Genomic DNA, 23,234 nt, shown 5'->3' with positions numbered 1-23,234 from the left:
GAATCTCTTTCTGTGATATCCATTTTAGTAAAACCACAAGTCGTTCTTAACCTAAAGTACCACGAGACAAGGATTAATCATACATGTATGTGTGCTAAATATAGATATATAGATAGACAGATATAGATATAGATATGTTATGTTGTTTATCTTTATATATATATACATACATACTTATATATATATATATGTCTGTGTGTGTGTGTGTGTGTGTGTGTGCATATTTATAAATATATAAATGTATATATGTATATATATGTATTTCTGTATATATGTGTATTTGTATATGTGAATATATGTGTAGACGTGTGCGTTTCTGCGTGTATGCGCACGCGTGCGTGTGTGTTTGTGTGCGTGCGTGTGTATTTGCGCGCGCGCGTGTGTATGCATGTGCATATATCCGTGTGTGTGTGTGTGTGTGTTTGTGCATGTATGTGTTCATTCATTAGTGTGTGTGTGTGTGTGTGTGTATATGTGTGTGTGTGTGTGTGCGTGTGTGCGTGTGTGCGAGTGTGTGTGTGTGTGTGTGTGTGTGTGTGTGTGTGTGTGTGTGTGTGTGTGTGTGTGCGTGTGTGCGTGTGTGCGTGTGTGCGAGTGTGTGTGTGTGTGTGTGTGTGTGTGACCAGCAATAGTTTCTCTGTTAACATATATAGCAGAAATTAGTTTTTGTCTCCAGATATGATTACTCTTGAGATGTAGACACGAAAAATTGCATGACCTTGAACAATCGTGACCAAAGTCTCTTGTGCCAAAATGTTATAAGGAAGATATTGATATGGACTTTATTATCCCACTTAAATGCGGGTGACTGCGCGCAAGAGTGTCCGTTTGCGATTCGAAAAAAGAGACACTATATTGTATATACCTTCGTGACTCAAGTCTGATCTTTCAGCAAGTGAGCACCTTCACCTCATGACGGGTAACTGGTGTACCTCTTCAGTATCTTGCCATACAGCTCCCCCTCAGGTGATGGTGGGTGGTGTGCAGGCAGCGACGGCGTGGGACCACCAAGGTTGGAGAGAGGAATCCTAGGAGCGGGGTTTGTCCTGAGGCGGACGTGTTGGTATTGGTGTTCATGTTTACTTCTTGTGGTGACACGGGGGGCTACAGATAAGGCCCACCTATCATGAGATGCATTACAGCACTATGACGATGATTGCTCAATGAGCTACCAATAGTGGCTACTGTTTGGCGACGTCATTGACTCAAACCAATCAAGACGCGTGCAGGTTGCGCTGGGCGGGGCGAGTGCACTTTCGTAGCCAATAGCCGCGGCTGTATCCGCCGGAGGGCGGAGTCATGAGGAGGTGGGGCGCAGTGTCTCCGTTGTCCCTTGTACATACATTATACTGTGAATTCTCCGCTACCACGCACCATCCCCACGCCAGTGCATCCAAGACGCTGCAAGGACTGCATTACAAGCAAAACTGCAGCAATCAACATCCAAACACTGTTTTCTTCAATCACCGAAACAAGTGAGTGCCAGTAAGGGGGGTTGGGGAGGGCCATGTCTAGGCAGTGTTGGCGTCGTGGTGAGCGCCCATCATTGGCGGTTCCGCCCGCGCCGCGCCCATGTGACAGTGTACCGATGTGGCCGCCTGTCGAGCGGCGTGTGAGCTCGTGGTGAGGCACGTGGGCGTGTGTCGGAGCACACGTGATGTATGGGCGGTAACGTTCAGAAAGGCTGATGGATGGCTAGCGCGTGTACCTATGTCTAACCCATGCACGCCCTCCGTCACTACCATGCGTTGCTTGTGTCATAGCTAGTAGTTCTGGATGACACTGCTATCCTTGCACTGTCTGGTGCTGATGCTATTATAGCTAGCTTCAGATGTATCGTTCTGTTGTTCGAGTTTTTCAAACACTGGTCAAATGTGTTAGTGTCTTTCCTAATACTCTATACTACGAAGCTGTTGCCGTAGTCAGCAATATAAACAGTAAGTCACCCCTGACAGGTGCAGGTGTGCCGGGGTTCAGTTCACTGCCATCTGATTCAGTTCCCAGCCAGAGCACTGGTGTTACTGATAACAATACTGAAATTAATGTTCACTCTTTTAATATGGAGTTTCTTGGGATTCGTTAGTTAATTTTGCATTTTAACAGGTTCATATATAAGAGAAAACAGTTCAGATATCTAGTTTTTTTTTCTAGATATCGGGGTTAAAATAGATGGGACGATAGCAAGTGTTCCTGTGACCGTTAGGGATTGTGCAGCTGTAGACACAGTGGTACAGACATATAAGCCACGGTAGCGCAATAACTGCAAAATCTTCCTAGTCATCTTTTCACCACTTATAATACATCACATGTTCTGGTTATACTTCGTCGTTCATTCTATCAATATTCTAGGGAAAATTAAGAGTAACATAAAATATGGGAAGACATGTAAAGATAGGCTAAACGCAGATTTGAAATACAATGACACTTTAGCTAACAAATTCCTTTGTTCTAAGTTATATCGAAGTTGGTTTATTCATTACTAATACACAGAAAACTGTTTTGCTTATTATACAGCCTAGGGATGAAAGGTTGTCTGAAGCTTCTTCAGGCATAGCTTAGTGATAAAAAAAATATTTGCAAAGCCATACTGGATGTCTAAACAAAGCCTTCATACAGCTTGCGTTTATCTAACTTTCACCTTATACATTGCTTGTTGTTGGTAATGTGATCAACCACGGTTAACCGGAAGGTCAGCTGTAAGCAATACGAAGCCAAGAAAAAAATAAAACACAATTCACCCGTGGGAAGCACTGACACATGGATGCTGTGTCTCAAGCTCACCCATGGAGTTTAAAAGTCTAGCCCCATCAGCTCTATTCACCTGCCAGGCTTATAGGTGCCATTTACGATATAATCTTTAAAACTCTGCATTTCAGCATACAGACAATTATAATTTACCAGCATGACCATCAAGCTTCAGTCATGATTAAAATGTCTAATGTGGTAAAGCATGCAGCGTGTGGTTAAGGTTAACACGTGAGAAATAAACATTCAATAAAACCCTCGCCGATAACCCTGGGTGCGGCGCCTTTCAGTATCTTTGGGCAGGTTCCCGCCACGTCGCCATGGATATTGTGAACCACAATGTACCTGGAACTCCCCCGGGGGCTTAGTATCCCCCTCGGAGATTCAAACAAGCCCTTCCATTGCGCAGTCCGTCGACGGGGAAGTTGCACTTGATAACGCGTCCTTTCCAGTCTCCCGCGGTGCTGTGAGCGGGGTGGGGAGAGACCATGGCGGTGGGCCTGGCGGATGTTGATAAGTTGACAATGCCCGAGGATTTGCCGCTTTGTTCTCCAGCCGGCGCTACAAGTGACCCGGGCAGTTTTACATGGAATTTCGAATCCCTTTATCTTATCACTCCTTAGTCTGCACCCCCATACCACAAAGGAAGAGTTGATATACACCTTCTGCCTTTTATTTCTGCACGAGTCTGGGCACAAGGGGATCTTGTAAGAGGTGTCGGGGCTCAAGGACGTCGCTCCAGAGACTCAGGGTGTTAACTAAACTCTTCTGATAACAACGTAAAACAAATTATCGTACCGGCGGAGAACAACTCTCGCGGCCCACACTCGCCGTCGCGTACGAAACCGTCGATAGTATCTAGCCAGCGATCCTCTGTCGTAAGCACTCTATTTTTTCTCTCTAATCTTTCTTTACGCGTCTTCTCTCTCATTCTTTCTCTATATGTCATCATTTCATGCCTCCTCTGCGTGGATGGTTCTCACAAGGAGCTCTGGAGGCCCTGACCCCGAGAAGTTAAGAAGGCTCGAGATAAGGGAGAAATATCCGATCCTTCGCTCAGCGTGTACGAGGCGTTTGGTAAGAGTCCATGACGAATTGAGACGCGCACACGTACCGCCCGTGCATTGTGATGAGCGGCTCTTACGCCCATCTTGCGCGGAGGATCCTGTAGATAAAAATTATCCTCAACGCCATCACTGTTTTCCCTATTTATTTCATGATTTCGTGATTCCCCGCATCAGAGCTTCTAAAGCGTCTGTATCTCTGGCATACCTGTGCTGCTGCATATTTTGTATATACGTTAATCACTGTGGTTGCCGGCGAGCTGCACTGTCCTTCCCACAAGTCCCAAACTCTGGCCTTTCACCTCTCCAAGATCTTGCCCGATAATTTCAAGCAATGCATCAGCCCAAAATCATTAATGATATCACCCCCGAGGTTCGTGCGCGTGGTATACGCCACTACAGCCTCCGAGGGTGACTTATGAAGGTATTGTGGCCAGAGCTGTGTCCCTCTACCCAAGCTCCATCGTAACACACTCTACTATGTCTCTACCATACCTTTACCCATGTCACTCTAAGCTATATATAACTTTCCCTCTTTCGTACTCTACTCTGAAATTTACCTCCATATTAGACCGTGTTACTTTTCTTTTGTTTACATTTACATTTGGTCATATCTCAATCTAGCACCAGTGGGGACGGGTTATAGATATATTTATACGTTACATTACAATTGCTATTAGGCATTTTATTCAGGTATTTATTCGACTTACATCTGTAGGGTTATTCCCCCGATGCATATGTCAATTTTGTCACACAACAGCAATTGTAGACTGATTGTTCGTATGTCGGTGTCAGGATCGTGGACTAATGTGACATCAACTAAGTTATCAAATTATAGTTCTGTTACTAAGTACACTCAAACAACGGATCAAGGAGAAAGAGTACTTATAGTGTAAACAAATGTAAACTACACCCAACGGTACCACCTCCCTCCCACTACCTCCCTCTCGGCCTCCTGTTCTTCTCTGCTTTTCCGTCCCTCCTCTTTTCCCATGGCCCGCCTCGCCCCTCCCCTCCCTTTCTCCCCCTGTATTTACCTGAGTTGGGAATAGAAAGGGCGAGGGAAGTCATTAGGGTTATCAGCAGGTGTAAATACAGTAATTATTATCCGCGAGTATTTTTTTCAATGACTATTCTGAATTATTTAATATGGGATACTGTCCTCTATTTCGATGAAAGGTTCTTAGAACTGTTATTGTTTATATCTCGTTGTTAATGCAATATCAACATTTCAATATATCATAATTAGGGAGATACCTTGTTATTGTTTTATCAACTGCAATAAATTTTACTATATAGCGTTATTACTGAAGTTTATCATTATCATCATTATATTAAAGATGATACTGAAATTACATTAGTAGCTCTATTATGTATCATTAACGTAAATGTTTTATGAACACACATTCGAATTAGGAACCGTAATCCTAAAAGAAAGATTACATTATTTTGATAGTTACGAATACGGTAATTATTGTCAGGCGCTCAACCAGTGTTTCCGACACAATAAACATTATCTAAATCTCATTTCGGCGATTAATCTGTAACCTAACAGCTACTATCGATACATGCATCTGACTTCCCACATATCGGAAAAGAAAATGATTATAATCATGACCACGGAGTAACAATGCTAACGTAATAGAGGATCAACAACACGCGATCGCTTGAACGGATGATACAGGTGGCCCGAGACCGCAGGTGTGGAGACTCTTCAATAGCACTTGTGCAGAGTTACCGTAACCAAAAAGCGGGTTATGTCTTTTTCTTTTTACATCGTTGTTTATTGTGTCAGTCCTCGGAATCCTTATACTCTGTGATTTTATGTTGTCGCAGATTATTTGATATGCTATAAAGGGTTAGTAGAGAGGGAGAATGCCGGTGAAACATGTAAACAGATAAAACAAACAATAAACGCCATCAGCACCTCTCCCTGTTACTCAATATGTATTTATATTTTTAGCAACTTACACTCATTTCGCTAGTTTTCAGCTTTCGCCTTCTCATGTTATTTCTTTCCCTTCCTCCATTAGCCTTCGCTTCTATGTCATCTTCCTCGCTCTCCCCATTCACGCCCTATCATTAATCAGTGGTCTCACCAAATTCAAACCATTTGGCAACACATGCAACCCCTTCGGCGCCTGCAGGAGCCCCTCAGGAGGTCGTGATGCCGGCAGGATCTAAGAACCATTGTGTGTGTATCTGGGTCCGTGACGTAGGCCACTCACTTTCATTTGTCATCAATTACATTTGAATGTGACGTGAGCATTAGTCTGTGTGACGGTGAACACAGTCCATCCACAAGACATTTGCATCAGGGAACTTGGCATGCGGTGTGTGTGTGTGTGTGTGTGTGTGTGTGTGTGTGTGTGTGTGTGTGTGTGTGTGTGTGTGTGTTTGTTTGTTTCCGTATATTTTGCAGACCAAGATGAATTCGCTCAGAGTTGATACGCAAGTGCAGTGTGAGTAGAATAGTTCCTAGTATGTAAACCTTCTGTTACGTACCTGAACACGCTACATCGTCTATTGATCCACCTCGGTAAATTTTAGGTAAATTACCTATTCATACAATGAACACTACCATTACATTTGTTTTCATCGAAGATCTTCAAACCCAAACTAATTTCCGCTTTCATGACGATATAGAATACAGAATACATAGAGGAAGTTCAACTTTTCCATATAAATATACGTCAAGTGTGACTCTTCCGGGAACTTTCACAGAGATCCCAAGACTGAAGTTGACTCGAGAGAAAACGAAAGGTGATAGAAACGTGTTGGGTCTGGAAGGAAAGTGACGTCCCAGGGTTATATTTGCTAGGAACAAACTCAGCCATGAAGGGGCCCGGATGTTTACTGCTGCTCCGAACTCGTGTCGCGCATCCCACGATTTCATGGCTGTGGCTTCAGTGCGGCGATGTAATGATACTGAGGAGGCATTAGCACAACTCTTCTGGCATTAAAAACTAAAATCTATAATTCCATGGTTTGGCCGAAGACGGGTCAATATATTTTTTCGTCAATATAAATCTTTCGTGAATTATGACCACACTTTATGGCCTTCACTTGTACGTATGGACATTTTATGGTGATATTATCGATTTGGAAAACACATACACGCACGCATAAACACACGAATATATATGCATATATATATGTATGTATATGTACTACAATATATACATATGTATACGAAATATATATATATATATATATATGTGTGTGTGTGTATAAACATATATATTTATATATATACATATATATAATGGGTATATATATATACAAATGAATATATAAACATAAACAGATAGATAGATTTAGATATCAGTAGGCTTGTATGCACATATATAAAATATAGATTGATATATACACATAAATATATATATATATATATATATATATATTCATATATACATACATAGGTACACGCAAACACACTCATATATATACAGCTATATGTATATACATATATACACATATATATATATGAAAGACTGGTTGGCAAAACTGTAATGATGATTACTGGCGAATTATCATATCAGTTCAGCGCTCACTTGTACTTTAAGGGTATGTATTTTTTTTTTTTTTTTTTTTTTTTTGTGAACTCAGAACACGGTATAGATACTGAAATTGCCAGTGAAGTGCGTGTGTGTATGTAAACATGCATATATGTATGTATATGTATACATATACTTATAAATACTTATATATACATACATATACACATCTATGTATATATGCAAATGTATATACTTATATAAAATGAGAAACATACGCGCGCGTGCACATATGTACATATAGATAGATAGATATATGTATATCTAAATCATATACATATGTATAATATAAGTGTGCACATATGTACATGTATATATGCGTGTATATGTACGTATATGTGTGTAATATATATGATGTATATATCTATATATGTATATATATACATATATATGTGTGTGAACGCGCGCGAGTGTAGCTCGGTATATAGATATATATATACATATGTATTTTGACTATTATATTTGTAAAATATGTATTATTTAGAATATGAACAAATTAATTTTGTATAGACAGACATTGATGTTAGTAGCATGCAATGATCAGTGTATAAGCAGTAAATATGCACTCGTGTTAGAGGCTTTGCAGGTGTTAGTAGGGGAGGTAAAGTTGTGGGTGGTGCAGGTGTGACCAGGAAATGATATTCCCTGTCATGTACATTGCGGCTATGAAAATTTATGCAAATTCGGGTTCCGGCAGTAAAAGGAAATATACATATTACCAAGCGAAATATTTCGAGCTAACCAAAAGCTTGCCGGTTTTCTATGATATACAAGTAATTCCAAAAAGCCATGGCCGCATTACCCAATTTTCAAAATTAAAGTATCCCACTCAGTGCTACTTATCAACCACTTGAACAGGTAATAAATGTTATTCAGAATCCTTTAATAACCGTGCAATTCGTAATAAAATTCAACCACCCTATAAATCTCAAAGCTTGTCTTGATTAATATCCGTGAATCGCCAACCTCTCATCCTCCTACCGAGTTCTGAGTGCGTAGATCAGTGTTGCGAGCTGTCACGTTCGTAAGTGAAGCATACCAATTAAGCAGCATCCCCAGCGGCCCTTCCTCCAAGCCGACACCTGTGGCGGGGAGGCAAGCTAGGGAGCCACCTGGAATCGAACCACTCGAGACACAGAATTTAAACGGATATCAATCACCCCGGGTAATTATTGATATGTATGATAATGAATTACCCATTAGCATAATACCGAGGGGGACGCTATTTAGTAGCTTGCTACAGATGTGCTTCTGTAATCATGCGGACTGGATACTGACAACCTGCTGCGGAGTGGTAGGAGTGAATTAGAGATCTGTGGTAGTAGAAACGATAGGTTAATATGATGCAGTGTTGCAATACTTTACGGGTATCAATGTCAGGTAAAATCGTAACTGCAGGAAATGTAAACTTAGTATTTGTAATATGAAAAAGATAAAGCAATAGTTGTATCTATTTCCATATCAAATGAAATGCTAAATATGTCTGTCATGACAGATACCTGATAAGTAAAAGTGTAATGGCAAAATCTGAACATCGTTTTCGTTAAGAAAATTTATGATTTCCTGCCTCCTGATACCGCAGTAGTATACCCCAGAGTAGCATGCTAGACCCCAAAAAAGCTATGGCAAGGAATATGATTTACCTTAATACAGATTGATATTTTGACATTCCGACGCAAGTTTTTTTTTCTAACGTGGGATACATTCATTAGCCATGCATTTTCTTTTCACCTCGTTATTAGGGACTTAATCAAACCTATACAAAACACAATATTAGCTAGAATTAAATATCATTTACCAGTGAATAAACTATGAATGAAAGAGTCAGCAGAACACCGGTGGCTTCACGAAAAGTGAATAATGTTCCCAATTTATCATGTAAAGTCTTGAATTGTGTTACTCAGTCGTGAATAATTGTGATAATTTATCCCAAGCCTTGTGCACGTCCCTGCCCTTGCGAGGATGCTGGCTCTTTGGATGTTTTCCTCCTCGGGCGGTCCAGATTTACATGTCCCTGTGAGCTCCCAATATAGTATGTATTCCTTTTGACGATAGATTCACCTCCAGGATTTGCACTTTGTTTGGATCTGTATGATAACAGTTACGAGGTACCAAATGAAATCAGTTTTGAAGACTCAATTGAGTTTCATGATTAATACAATAAGTCATCATGAAATACTGGATCATACAGTATATGTCCTCAGTAAATAGCTTATCTTCCAATACATAAAACACTTACAACAATTTTATAGCAGGGGATAATTGTCTTTTTTATCAGGGAAAGAAAAAGAAATGAGGATGGAGCGTCCTGTTGAAGGTATGCTAAACCCAGCATGATTCAATTAACGTAATTAATGTTTGTTGTAAGTTGATAAAGTACAGACCAGACCACCATGATGCGCGTCCTCCTGGAGAAGCCTCACGCATGTTCCGCTAGATGGCGTTGCGTTTGTTTCTTACATGTTTTTGTTCCCCTTAAATGATAATGTTGATTCTCAAGATCAGTTTACATTGATTTTCTTATTCCACGATAATATGCAGATCATAGCTGACATATATTATGTTTGGACATGGCTGTAAACTATATAAATATTAAGTTCATGATTTGTAATTCCAGTTATATTATGGGGTTCTAGAAGGCCGAAAAGAAAATATGAACAAAAAGAATAGTCTTCCTACGAAAAGAGAGATGACTATCTTCTCAGTCACGAGGTACTTAATTAGTTTCCCGAATGTGTCCTCCCACGGAGGCATGGGGGGAGGGATGGAGGAGGGGGTAGATGGGGATGGTCATGTTGGGGAAAAGGCGAATGGAGTAGTCACTGGGCATTTCCTTGAAGACCCTTGACACCGAAGACCCTTGCGTGATCCTCAATTGTGTTATTCTTCTTACTCATGCCTGCTGCCGGGAAATACCTTCATACATGAAGCAGGTCGGCGTCCAGAGATCGGTGATCAGGGCGTGAGCACGAGTTAAAAGAATACACAAGACACTTCCTTAGGGGAAGAGTAAAATGAGGTTTCTTGCTCGCGCTTTTACAACGGTCACCCCTGACCCCATCACATCACTTACACTCACAAGATCTAACTCGTTTCAATTAATGTAATTATAGCGCGGTCGTGTGAGGTAGCAATTATGTAGGCCTGGCGATGGTGCGGCCGCCCACCTTCGCTCCTACACCCACAATTATGTCATCAGTGCCGGAGTCGGGTTGGCGGCCGCGCGCCTCACCGCTGGCCCACACGTGCGCTCATGCCGCGCCTTCCTCGCTAAGGACTTACCGTGAGGCATTCACTTATGTTAAACAATTCATTGAATAGAATTCGTGCTCTTTTGCATTACAAAATTCATTCTAGGATAAAAGGTATATCATGGAACACATCAAAAACTTTCGGCGATTAAAGCAAAGTAAATCGACGGCTTCGTCATAAAATCAACTCAACACTATATTTGTCCTGGAGATCTCCCGCCGCGGGACGCGCCTCAGTACACGGTTGGCAATGCAACTCAACTACGCACGCTGCAGCCAGAGGTCAGCACCGCTCCCAGCAACACCTAGGATACCTGGCGCGAACGTGTGTCCCGCAGCCCACCTATAAAACCACGCAAAACATTTTTCCTTTGTTTCGGTCTTTCTTTCTCTCTCTCTCTCTCTCTCTCTCTCTCTCTCTCTCTCTCTCTCTCTCTCTCTCTCTCTCTCTCTCTCTCTCTCGTTATTTCTTGAAATTAACATATAAATCTGATCCATGATTAATGCTCCTATTATCACATTTTGGCAAAGTAATCACAAGTTCGCGAAGACAATATGTGGCCGACGCAGATCGTCAACCCTGTTTCTCTGTAACGTTATCTTTCCTTCTCGATCAATCACTTTCATTTTACCTTCTCCCGACCAATTAATCATTTTCGTTCTACATTATCTCAATTAATCATCATCTTCTTAAGGAACACCTCTGGGCAAGGGCGCAAGGGTAAAGTGGTTCGCCGGGAAAGAAGAGTTGGTCAGGCTTCGGTGTCACGACTTAAATTTGTGACGTCACAGCTCCGGGTTCGTCCTTGGCGGGGCTGCGGCTGTCACGGTCTGCATGTTCTGATGGTTTGGAACGATAATGAAATCTGGAAGAGCAATTTAAAGAGGGCCAACAAATAATAATGAATAACTGGACTAATAAACATGTCATAGGTATAGAGCTAAGTCCATTCATTATTTGATTTTTACGTCCGATTTTTTTTTTTTTTTTTTTTTTCTCTCAAAAGTTTCTTAATAGTTATAATACTTTCAATCCACACTGTCTGTACTAGTAAAACATTGCGAGTATCTTCCCTTATCATAGAATACCATGGAACAACCACAAAAATATCAGCAATAATACAAACTCACATCAAAGACCTACAGCCCCCCCCCCCCTTCCTTCACCAACCCCCGTCGCGCACGCCTCCTGGGAGCGGCTGACAGCTTTGTTCCTCTCCTCGAGTCCCACCACTGGAAGCTCTGAAGGTCGCCATTTAGAGTCTGGTTGAGAGCGACCCACGGCGCCACCGGAACGTTGCTGGGCCCGAACTGATGGTGATGGACGGGCCGTAATAAGAAGATAGACTTCATCAATTAGATTCGAGAGCCCCCCTGCCGGGCCGCTACCTGCTGCCCTCACGCAACCCACCTCCGTCAGCGCGTCCTGCCAGCTCGACGCCCCGAGACCATCCACTTGAAATTCTAATTGCGTTTTCATTCCGGGTGTTTGGTTTATTGGTTGCATATTCAATCTTACTTTCTAAAGGCGGGGAGATGAGTGGTGATTGCGTTAAAGAGCGTGTCCTCCTGGGAGAAGTCGGACGAACAACGCTGCCTTTGTAAACTTTATACCTTTTATAAACCGGAGTAACTGTATGGAGGACAAGGAGATGATCGGTCGCCTAACAAACCTGCTCAGATTGAGGCCAGTTAGATCGCTGCTTCTGGTCATGACGGGGCTCCCGGCTGTACTAACATATTGGATTCATAGAACGTGTTTCTTTGTTTATCACTTCTTTCAAATTATATTTTTCTCAATAATTATTTATTTCATATTTTGCGGATACAATTTCACTTATGTGTGTAGCTGTAGGTGTGCGTTTGCATGTTTATGTCCGTGCGTGCAAGCAAACGAGTGGGAGCAAATACAAACGAAGGTTAAACATTTTTCCCTTTGTTGTGTACCTCATGATTTCTCTCAAGGTAGAATAAGTAAAGAAGGCAGTATCTGTGCAACACATATAGATTAATTATTCATGACCCTATTCACTGGATACGAATAATCACATATGTTATCATATGAGGGGGTGTGGCATTTTGATATAGGTGCTTAATTCTAAATGGCACTTCAAGTTTATTACACATAGCATAGTCAATTACTTTTTATATTTGAACATGCCAATTAGGGTGAGTTCTCTATATATTACTGATGAAAAACGTCGACTACCAATATAACATACACACACACATAAACACACACTGACTTATTTACTCTCTCTAAAGAAATTGACCTAAGAGCCTTGGCATACGGTTGACAAGCGTGGGTCAGGTAGACGAGGCCACTCAGTCTCCCCTCTTTCTCCACCCTCCCCCCCTTCGACCCCCCACACCCAGCGCCGTCGGAGGCACAGCAGGAGGAACCATAGCGAGGATTCCTTCGCGGTATCTGTCACGTCAGCACGTATTAATGACGTAGGGGCCGGTCTCGTCCGCTTCCCAAAGGGGAGGGTCGCGTCGAGGTCGCGGAGATGCCAAGATAACAAGGCTCGGAGGAGAAAGGAAGACGAGAATGAGGAAGCCTTCCGTGAACATCCTCTCGCTCTGAATTTTGCCGCCTTCCTTTCCGTATTTGCATTTCCCCTTCGCAGTTCTCTCTTTGTCCTTAGATATATCAGGTCAAAAGCATATTCCGAAACTTTCCCTCCTTCCAATCCCCACCTTCAAACTCTCCACGAATCCAAACTTCAGCAATCCACTTGCTCTTTCCAATCTCTCTTGCTGCCATTTCTTCAGCGGCCAGCCCTCGTGCCGACAGGACACGACCACTGATGTCGGACGATGGGACTCCCGATAGCCATCGTGGGCTCGTGGTTTGACGGACTGATAACGCAGTGTCGGAATGTTCTAGTCTGGATCGATTATTGGCAGGCTGGTGGTCGGCGGTCGCGTAATTGTTCCGGACACGAGGGGGATCACGCTAAACCTTGGGCATGCCGCGTCTCTGTGTTTGTGTGCCGGGGGCGGGAGGCTCGTGTAACGCAGATAAAGTTACAAAGTTTAGCATAAACCGCCGGCCTCTTATCTTGATGGTGATGATTAGGACTATGGTACGTTTGCTTGGGTGCTGTGTTTGTTGATGCACCAACTTCTGGGCTAAAACCAGCCTTAATACATGAAGTTATGAAATACTGAATAACATAAACCTTTACGAATAGTGACAACTCATGCATTTACAGCCCCTCTAAAGTTAATCTTTGTCCCCATCCACACAACTGTTGGCCAGCACCTGTTGATTTCCGAAATCTCAAGCTGGAAATACCAGTGGCATTACGTGGGATGTGGGCCTCAGCTCTGATTACCCCGATAGAAACTCCGGTAGGCCTAGCCGCAGAAGCTCTTGTCATGTAGACGGGACAAGACAAATTACATAAAGTGTCGGTGAAGTGGATTACTTTAGCGAATATAGACATGTAAATCAAGGAATATTATTCAATAGAATAGGAATGTGTCTGTATGTTTGTGTGTGTTCGTGTGCGTGCGTGCGTGTGTGTGCGTGTGTATGTGTGTGTGTGTTTACATATATACACATATATGTATGCATATGTATATATGTGTGTATATGTATGTATATATGTATATATAAGCATCGTCTTTCCCCCCTTTAGAAATAACATTGCATCTTTCGTTTTTTCCTTTTTTTTTCTCTCATTTCACTAAACACCCAATTTTTTGTATCTATTGCAGCACGCCATCAAGATGCCAGAAGGGGACTGGGAAAACGGCAAGTCCCAAGTGCTGTGTGAGGGCAGGAAGTCCGGCACCGAGAACTCCTTCGTGTGCCGCTACTGCCAGAGGGTGTTCCGCAAAAGCTACAACCTCCTCATCCACGAACGCTCGCACGAAGACCACGCAAAGTGCCACTATGACGTTTTCAGGGTCCGCTCCAGCTTGCAGGTGAGACGACCAAAACCAAGCCGTTTTAGAGGGTTATAGTAAGGATTTGATGAGGGAAGATAGTGGGAAGCCATTCAGAAGTGCGAAAGGGAAGACAACAGAGATTTAGAGTCATTACATAACCTGAGTGTAGATGTATATGTATATATACATGCATACTGTATATACATATATATATATATGCATATACATATGCATGTGTATATATATGCATATATATATAAATATATATATATATATGCATATAGATATGTATGCATATATATATATATGCATATGGATATATATATATACATATGCATATATATATGTATATATATGTATGTGTGTGCATAAACAAACGCATACGCGCACAAACACAAACACACACAGATATATGTTTTCTGCATGCGTTTATATATACACATACACGAATGTGATCATATGTTTAAGTACACACACACACATATGTGTGTGTGTGTGTGTGTGTTTGCATATATATGTATACATATATGCATGAATGCATATGTTTATGCACTTATGTATATATACATATCTATATGTGTGCGTGTGCGGGTGTTTTTGCGTGTGTGAATATACATGTATGTGTATATATCTATATTTACATATATATATGTGTGTGTGTGTGTGTGTATGCGCGCGCGCGCGTTTACAAATATATACATATACATAACAAGTATATGTTTATATGTATCTATATATATAAATATACAATTATATTATGTATACATATATAAATTAATATATACATACATAAATATACGTGTTTATATAGATATATACTTATATGTATACACGCATGCACATACATATATATGTAAGTGTGCGTGGAGCACAAGCACATGTATATTTCGTGGGTGGAAAGCCGTTAGGCCTTCCCTTAAAGGAAGCTTTAAGGGAAGCTAGACAAGGTATAGTGCGGGACAATTTATCAGTTGAAATCAGATAAAAGTTAATATGAAAGTCTAGATTTCAAGTAATATTAAGCTACGACGGAAGAAATTAACCTCTAAATTCTTTTATCAACGTTATATTTGTTCATTGTATAGATTTATAATTTCATTAAAGCACAAGTTGTAAACGCAGTGTATGTGCATTTATATGCATACATGTATGCATGTATGAATATAAAAATATACAAATATGAGTGTGTGCATGTGTGTGAGTGTGTATTCATGTATATAAATATATAAATATATATATAAAATATATATACATTTATATTTATCTATATTATACATTTATTTATATGATATATATTGTATATGTATGTGTATATGTGTGTGTATATGTATGTGTGTGTGTATATATGTGTATATATATATATGTGTATGTGTGTGTGTGTGTGTGTGTGTTATGTACACTTCTTTAAAAAGTATCTTTACTCTTTCTGACTTAACAATATGGTACGACAATGAAAACGGTAGAAAAGTGCTGTGAGCTCGACTTGATATTGGTATCCCTGCTCACATATTATGTATGATCCAAGTAACTTAAGTCATATATATATTTAATGGCAATAGTGATGTCTACAATTCAGGCAAATTGAAGAGGAAAAGTAAAAGATTCGGAAATGTCTAATCCTTTTAATATATCTTGTCAGCGCTGCCAGCTAGGCGAACGCTGGCAAGTCATGCCACATTAGAACCCGTTAAATCTCTTCCATCTGCAAAGCGCAATTGCTCCGATATGCAATTGATTTCTACAACGACAAGATGACGATTGCGGGTATGATATTGGGGGAAGTCTCTACCCATAGATACCAAAACATTTTCAGTTTGGGATTGAGACACAGTGTAATATCGGGGTGTTGCCGAAACCACGCTTCCAATGGTTTTAGCTCATGGCATTCATGCACTTCAATGCAAGATTCCTACTTGTCTTTCTTAGAGCACATTGATTTATGGTTTTGAATGACATTTACTTGATCTTCCTCCGTTGTGCATCCAGGGGGCCTACTTCTGGCCTTGTCTCAGGTGGATCCGGTTTCTAGGTGTCGCTGGATTCACAGGGACACGGTTGGCTTCAATATACCTAATTTTGAGTTTTCGATTCTTCATAGTCCCTCACACTACTGCACATTTATGACAGTACAAATGGTCTGTAAGATCTCGATTGCGAATATTGCCATGGTACGAGGCCTCAAACATATCTTTTCCGAATCCATGAAGCTTCATCTGTTTCGAGCTTTGAAAACGGCGAATAACAACCTTTCCGGGACAACTACCAATCGTTTCAGTTTCCTCTATTACCAAGTAAAGATACTTTTTTAGCGAATATGCATGTATACATGAATATATATACATGTATACATATATACAAATACATATGTAATATATAAGGTATGATTATATACATACAAATATATACATACACATATATGTTAGTGTGTTATGTGTGTGTTTTGTATGTGTTTGTGTGCGTGCATATAAATGAATATATGTATACACATATAACTGTGTATGAGTACATATATATAATATATTAAATAAGTGTATACATGCATATCTACAAAAGTTTGTATGTGCATGTGTGTATTTATAAGTATATATAAAGATATATATATAGAGAGAGAGAGACGCGCGCGCGCATATACATATGTATGTATATATACATCATATATACATGTGTATGTGTGTACATATAAATATATGTATATCTATATTATATATAAACATATATAAGTAATGTATATACATATATATTGATATCCATATGCATATATATTGATATCCATATACATATAATATATATATATATAAATGTGTGTGTGTATGTGCGTGTGTGTGTGTGTGTGTGTGTGTGTGTGTGTGTGTGAGTGTTTTATTTATGCACATACACATCTATATTTACACGAATAAACATTAATACATATGTGTGTATGTACATTTATATATGTATATGTATATGTATTTATATTTATATTTATATATATGCATACATACATACACACATACACAAACACACACACATATATATGTACGCATTTACATATATATGTAGATAGATAGATATGGCATAATATAGTTTTAATTCATATGTATTCATGTATGTACATTTAAATTTACATGTTAAACACACACCCTCTTGTGTGTGTGTGTGTTTGTGCGTATGTGTATGTGTGTGTATGGGTGTGTATGTATGTATATGTGTGTGTGTGTGTATGTATGTATGTATGTATGTATGTATGTATGTATGTATGTATGTATGTATGTATGTATGTATGTATGTGTGTGTGTTCATATCTTAATGCTTATGTGTATATAGATATATGTGGACAGATGTGTATATGTATATGCATATGCATACATATATATGATATGTATACATATATACATGTGTTTCTGTATATCATTTATGTTGTGTGTGTTGTGTATATGCTATGTGTGTATGCGTGTTTTGTGTGCATGCGTGTTTTGAGTGTGTGTGTTTGTCTGTGTGTGTATGTGTATGTGCGTGTGTGTGCGTGCGTGCGCCCGTGTGTGTGTGTGTGTGTGTGTGTGTGTGTGTGTGCGTGCGCCCGTGTTTGTGTGTGTGTGCGCGCGTACGTGCGTGCCTGTTTGTTTGTGTGCGTGTGTATGTGTGCGTATGTGGGTGGATGCATATACGCACGTGTATAGGTATGTGCGTATTAATATATAAGATTATTTAATGTAAAATATATTGCATGTTTGTTTTATTTGATTAAGTCACATTTATTAATCTCTTTTAAGTTAGACCATTTCCTTGTTAGTATTTATTAGTCATAAGTTCTCATGACCATATTAGTAACTGCCAGGATTAATAAGAAAATGTTTCTGCAGAGCTTCAACACTCCAGTCCTTGTAAAACATTATTATAATAGTTGCACCTGTCTCTAGGCTCAGCAGTCTCAGTGTTGGAGCGAGTAGGAGAGACTTCACCTTAGTGATGACATCGGTAGGGGTGACGTCACGGCCATGCTGTGACGTCACCATTATCTGTGACCTGAACCCTTTTGTAGCTTCACCATATTTTCTCATAGTAGTCTCTCCTTGCAGGTGTATGGAATGTCATGAAGCACTAATAACTAGATGAAGGTAAACATAATTTCCTTTCTCTAGCTTCCGTGCTTCTGAATTATTAGAGTGCTTCGGGCATGGCTGATGCTTGGTTATGCGCTGCTTTGATTTAGCAAATGGCGCTTTGATGCGATGATGTGTTGACAATATTACTCTTTGTAATTCATAAAAAAAACACCACTAACATGACCCGGTATGGATGATCACTGGAGTTCTAATTTGGTATTCTTTCTTCTTCGTATTCCAGGAACTAAAGAACTACAACTACGCGACACTGGCTTACAAGCTCTGGTAATGTGGATCTCTCACCATCGAGTTCCACTGATCTTCTTGTAGCTCCTCCACCCACGTCTACAAGCCTTCTCCCAGCTCCAAAAACAACATTTTTTCGACAGAAGTTATCCGTATCTTTAATGGAATTTTTTTTTTTTGTAAAATGAGCTGTGAGCCAAGTGTTCTTCTCTCCACTATTAATGTTTCCCCATAAGAGACTCGTTGCAGCTTCTCAAAGTGAGTCTCTCTCCTTCGCGGCGAAATCACGAAGACGCTTCTCAAGTCTTCTCTTAGGCTGTGCTGACGCTTCCAGTCTTCTCTTTCATCTCTCTCACATGTCAAGAAGAAAATTCATTTATTCTCTCGTTTGTGTCGTAATACCTTTTTAAAAATCTTATATGCGAAAATCTCTAAATCAAATAGTCATCATCATTATTTTATTATTTGTTAACTATGGCCCTGATGTTCAAACAGTTTGTTCTGCCATTGAATCAATTCTACTTAGATAATATTTTACGCAAGTTTCGTCAGGCAGAAATTTCAACAGACTTCTCCCCCTTGCCCCTGCCGGCCCCTACATCTTTATCCTATGTTACTCGCTACCGCCTACATTCCCCCTCTCCTACCCTGACCCCCCCCCCCCTTCTCCTTCTCGTTCCCCACATGGCAATCCTTCCCAAATTATTCAATGTATCCAGAATTCCGCAGCCATTTATTATGTATCTCCTATAGTTGGTGAAGGCCTTACCTTACCAATACGCAGCACTCATTTTAATAACACCCAAATTGTAATGCGCCGTATCAGATATTGCCCTCCCCTACATCCCCGCTGCCAGCTCTTCCCATTCCGCCTGCAGCCAACATAGCTACGGCACAGCGGCCACATAAGTATGTGATGTGTAAATATGCCGACATAAACTGACTGGCAGAATACTTTAACTCATTAGTCATCGGATGTCATGTCATTGATTGTAAATTTTTCTATTTCGACAAAGTTGGCCCTCGTAAACGAGGTTTAAACTTTTTCTTGATATCTCGCATTTTTTTAAATGTGATAAATCATAACTTATCATGATAAAATGTTAGATGTTAATGATCTACCCAGAGGTTACCAAGAAGAAAAGAGTAATGGGTAATATAATAGTCAATCTTTTTAGTCTGATTCAAATGCTTTTTTGTTTGTTTTTAGAATTTTCTACATAAAAATACATATGATGTGTCACAAACTACTATATTACCCCAACTCTCGTGTATACCCTGCGTGTACGATCATAGCCTTCGCGTAGTTAAACCATTTAGCTGTCCTTGTCAAATCAGATGAGCGATATTTATTTTGTCTTAGATCTGCAAATAATGCGACGGTTTAACAATGAAGAATATGTATGTAAATCCGGACTAAATTTATCTCCAAAAGCACTGTTCTACGCGGACGCTATATATTTCCCCAAGTGCCAATCCAGTGGTTGTAACAGCTTGCATTATATTATATAAGAATATATTGTTTATAGAATAAGCCGAAATTCGGGCAAAAACATATTGGCCAAAATTTTGTTGCCGTTTTAATATTACTCCAAAATAAAGGAAATAAAGAAAAATTAAAAAATAAACTGTATTAACTTTAAATTTGCCCGAATTTCTTCTATTGGACAATCCCAGTAAAAGCTTTATGATGATCTATAATATGAAATTATATAGTTTAGTTAGACATATAGAATAAGCGTGGACGTGAATGTGATAGCTTAGGTCTCATGTGAATTCTTATTTTGTGCCATTTGGATTGCCACAAAACAAAGATGTATTTGCTAGTATATGAGTAAATTGCTTCGCTTAAAATATTTTTTTACTATCCCTCATAATACCCATGTGTACTATTGTGTCATCAGCACACATTGTTGGATGAGTGAAGTACAGCCCATTTTTTGTCACGATTAATTTACTACTAATAGTACATAAAGGCTACAAATGATCATTAGGAATCTGATAAATTTATATATATTTTCTTCAAATAAATAAATAAATATATAACTAAAATGATTTTAAAATGTCATATCAGATCACCCTTAGTTCCTGAGAAACAGAATCAAAAATATCTGGTTTGTGATAATCACTAATACAATCACACGTACATACACACTGTACAGGAATATATGTAAAACAAAATATATCAGGAAAACAAAGAGTTTTCAAGGTTCCAGCGAGGTGGGTGAAGTACAGTACAATTATAATACACACTCCGTAGTACATTTATTTCTATTCAACGCAGATACACTTGACCTTTCTACAATGAGACATGACCCAAAATCTCACACAAAAACAAAGTAAACCTAGCCCTGGTTCGATACTTTATCATATGTTGGGAAAATCTATTGATTATAGCTGTTGAGTAATAAATACAGACTAGTACACAATTCCATAAGTCAAAGTATAACATTTGTATCACAAAAATATGTAAGTATGAAAATACGATCAAGTGCAGTGGCTCCAATCTATCTATATATATCTATACACATACAGGTAAATATATATAAATTTGTATGTGTGTCTGTGTGTGTAGAGAGAGAACAAGTGTGTGCGAGTGTGCATGCGCGTGTGCGTATGTTTGTGTGTATAGAAGCACATAGATAAGCATACATTCTGTAATGAATGTCCCTCTCTCTATACATTCATATATATGTGTGTGTGTGTGTGTGTGTGTGTGTGAAAGCGCATGAATAAACACATATTATGTATGTATATGTATATGCATTTATATGTATGTGTAAACATACATACATACCTATATATATATATTTGTATATATATTTATATGTATACATATATATGTATATATACATGTATGAATCTACATATACACATATTTATACATGTGTATCTACATATACAAATATATAAACATGTGTGTGTGTGTATATATATATATATATGCATACACATGTGCGTGTTTGTTTGTTCGTGTGTGTGAGTATGTGTGTTGCGTGTGTGTGTGTGTGTGTGTTGTATGTGTTGTGTGTGTGTTTGTGTGTGTTATGTGTGTGTGTGTGTGTTTGTGTGTTATGTGTGTGTGTGTGTGTGTGTCTGTTTGTGTGAATAACGCAGAGTACGAACCTGAAAACAAAATACTTAAGTGGCCATGTTTATGTGAGACGCACAGGTACTGCTATTGTGTGTATGTTCTTGTAGAGCGTATACCACTGACCTACTGAACGTGGATATGGTCACATGCTTCCTGGCATCCCTCCCTATAGTGTTACCCATGTCCCATTTCCCATGCACGCACCCAATGTTCTTCCAACCGCGAAATTCAGTACATCCAGAAAACGCTCTCCCATGGAAACCAGAACTTATGATATGCATGTAAATATATTTGTGTGTAAATATGTATAAATGTATATGTATATACTAACATATGCGTTTGTTGATCCATATTTATGTTGACAAATGTAGATGTCTTTCTGACGAACATATAATCGAAATCGGTCATATATATCTCTTGTATTGTGAAGATATTAATTCTCATTTATACCTTTTTTACATGTGTCTGTGCATATATATATATACATATATACACACACGCGCGCACACACACACACACACACACGCACGCACGCACGCACGCACGCACGCACGCACACGCACACACACACACACACACACACACGCACACACATATACACACACATACATATATAGATATATATGTGTATACACATATACATATATATAGTGTATATATATATATGCATATACATACTTATATATGAATATATATATAAATATATAAACTATTTATATACTACATATTCTATAATTGCGCGCACACACACACACACATACATATATATATATATATATATATATATGTATACATATATAACATATATAGTATATATATATATGCATATACATACTAATATATAAATATATATATATATAAATATATATACTATTTATATACAACATATATTATATTTGAACATACACACACACACACACACACACACACACACACATATATAAACATATATGTATATGTACACTCATATGTGTATGTATGTTATACATATAAACACACACTTTCCCTTTTCCTTTTCCTCTTCTATCTCCTCTTTCTCACATCCTTCTACTACTCCCCTCTCCCCTCTTCTCCCTTTCCCTCCACCTCATTAGTAGTCAATGAAATATAAGCAAATGATTATTGTCTGAATGCACAGGCATTTTATAGTAGCAATATATTCTCAATAACAAGTGTACATCGTGAGTCTTAGAATAGGCTATACAAGTTTAACTTTCGATATTTTCGAATTGCAAAGCAAAATGTTGAACATCATAAATAATATATATAATCATGCAAAAGTAAAAGTCTTGGAT

At 39.2% G+C, this 23,234-nt stretch overlaps 1 protein-coding gene across 5 annotated transcripts in view; it reads left to right on the top strand.

Moving 5' to 3' along the window:
• LOC125034681 (protein odd-skipped-related 2-like) overlaps positions 1–20,699 on the top strand; it is a 51,232-nt gene extending 30,533 nt beyond the window's left edge. For 2 of the 5 annotated variants that reach the window (XM_047626581.1, XM_047626580.1), the window contains exons 2-3: positions 14,344–14,553; positions 18,841–20,699. In XM_047626581.1, coding sequence (XP_047482537.1) covers positions 14,344–14,553; positions 18,841–18,888 — 258 coding nt within the window. In that variant the 3' untranslated portion in view covers positions 18,889–20,699. Of the gene's footprint in view, positions 1–1,286; positions 1,476–14,343; positions 14,554–18,556; positions 18,612–18,840 lie in introns of those variants that run through there. The other 3 variants (XR_007115703.1, XM_047626582.1, XM_047626584.1) reach the window with 3 other exon arrangements.
• Positions 20,700–23,234: the final 2,535 nt, after the last annotated feature.

The sequence above is a fragment of the Penaeus chinensis genome, chromosome 18 (assembly GCF_019202785.1).
Source record: "Penaeus chinensis breed Huanghai No. 1 chromosome 18, ASM1920278v2, whole genome shotgun sequence".
NCBI lineage: Eukaryota > Metazoa > Arthropoda > Malacostraca > Decapoda > Penaeidae > Penaeus > Penaeus chinensis.
The sequence above is the reverse complement of the archived record's forward strand: the minus strand, read 5'-3'. Positions and strand labels throughout refer to the sequence as shown.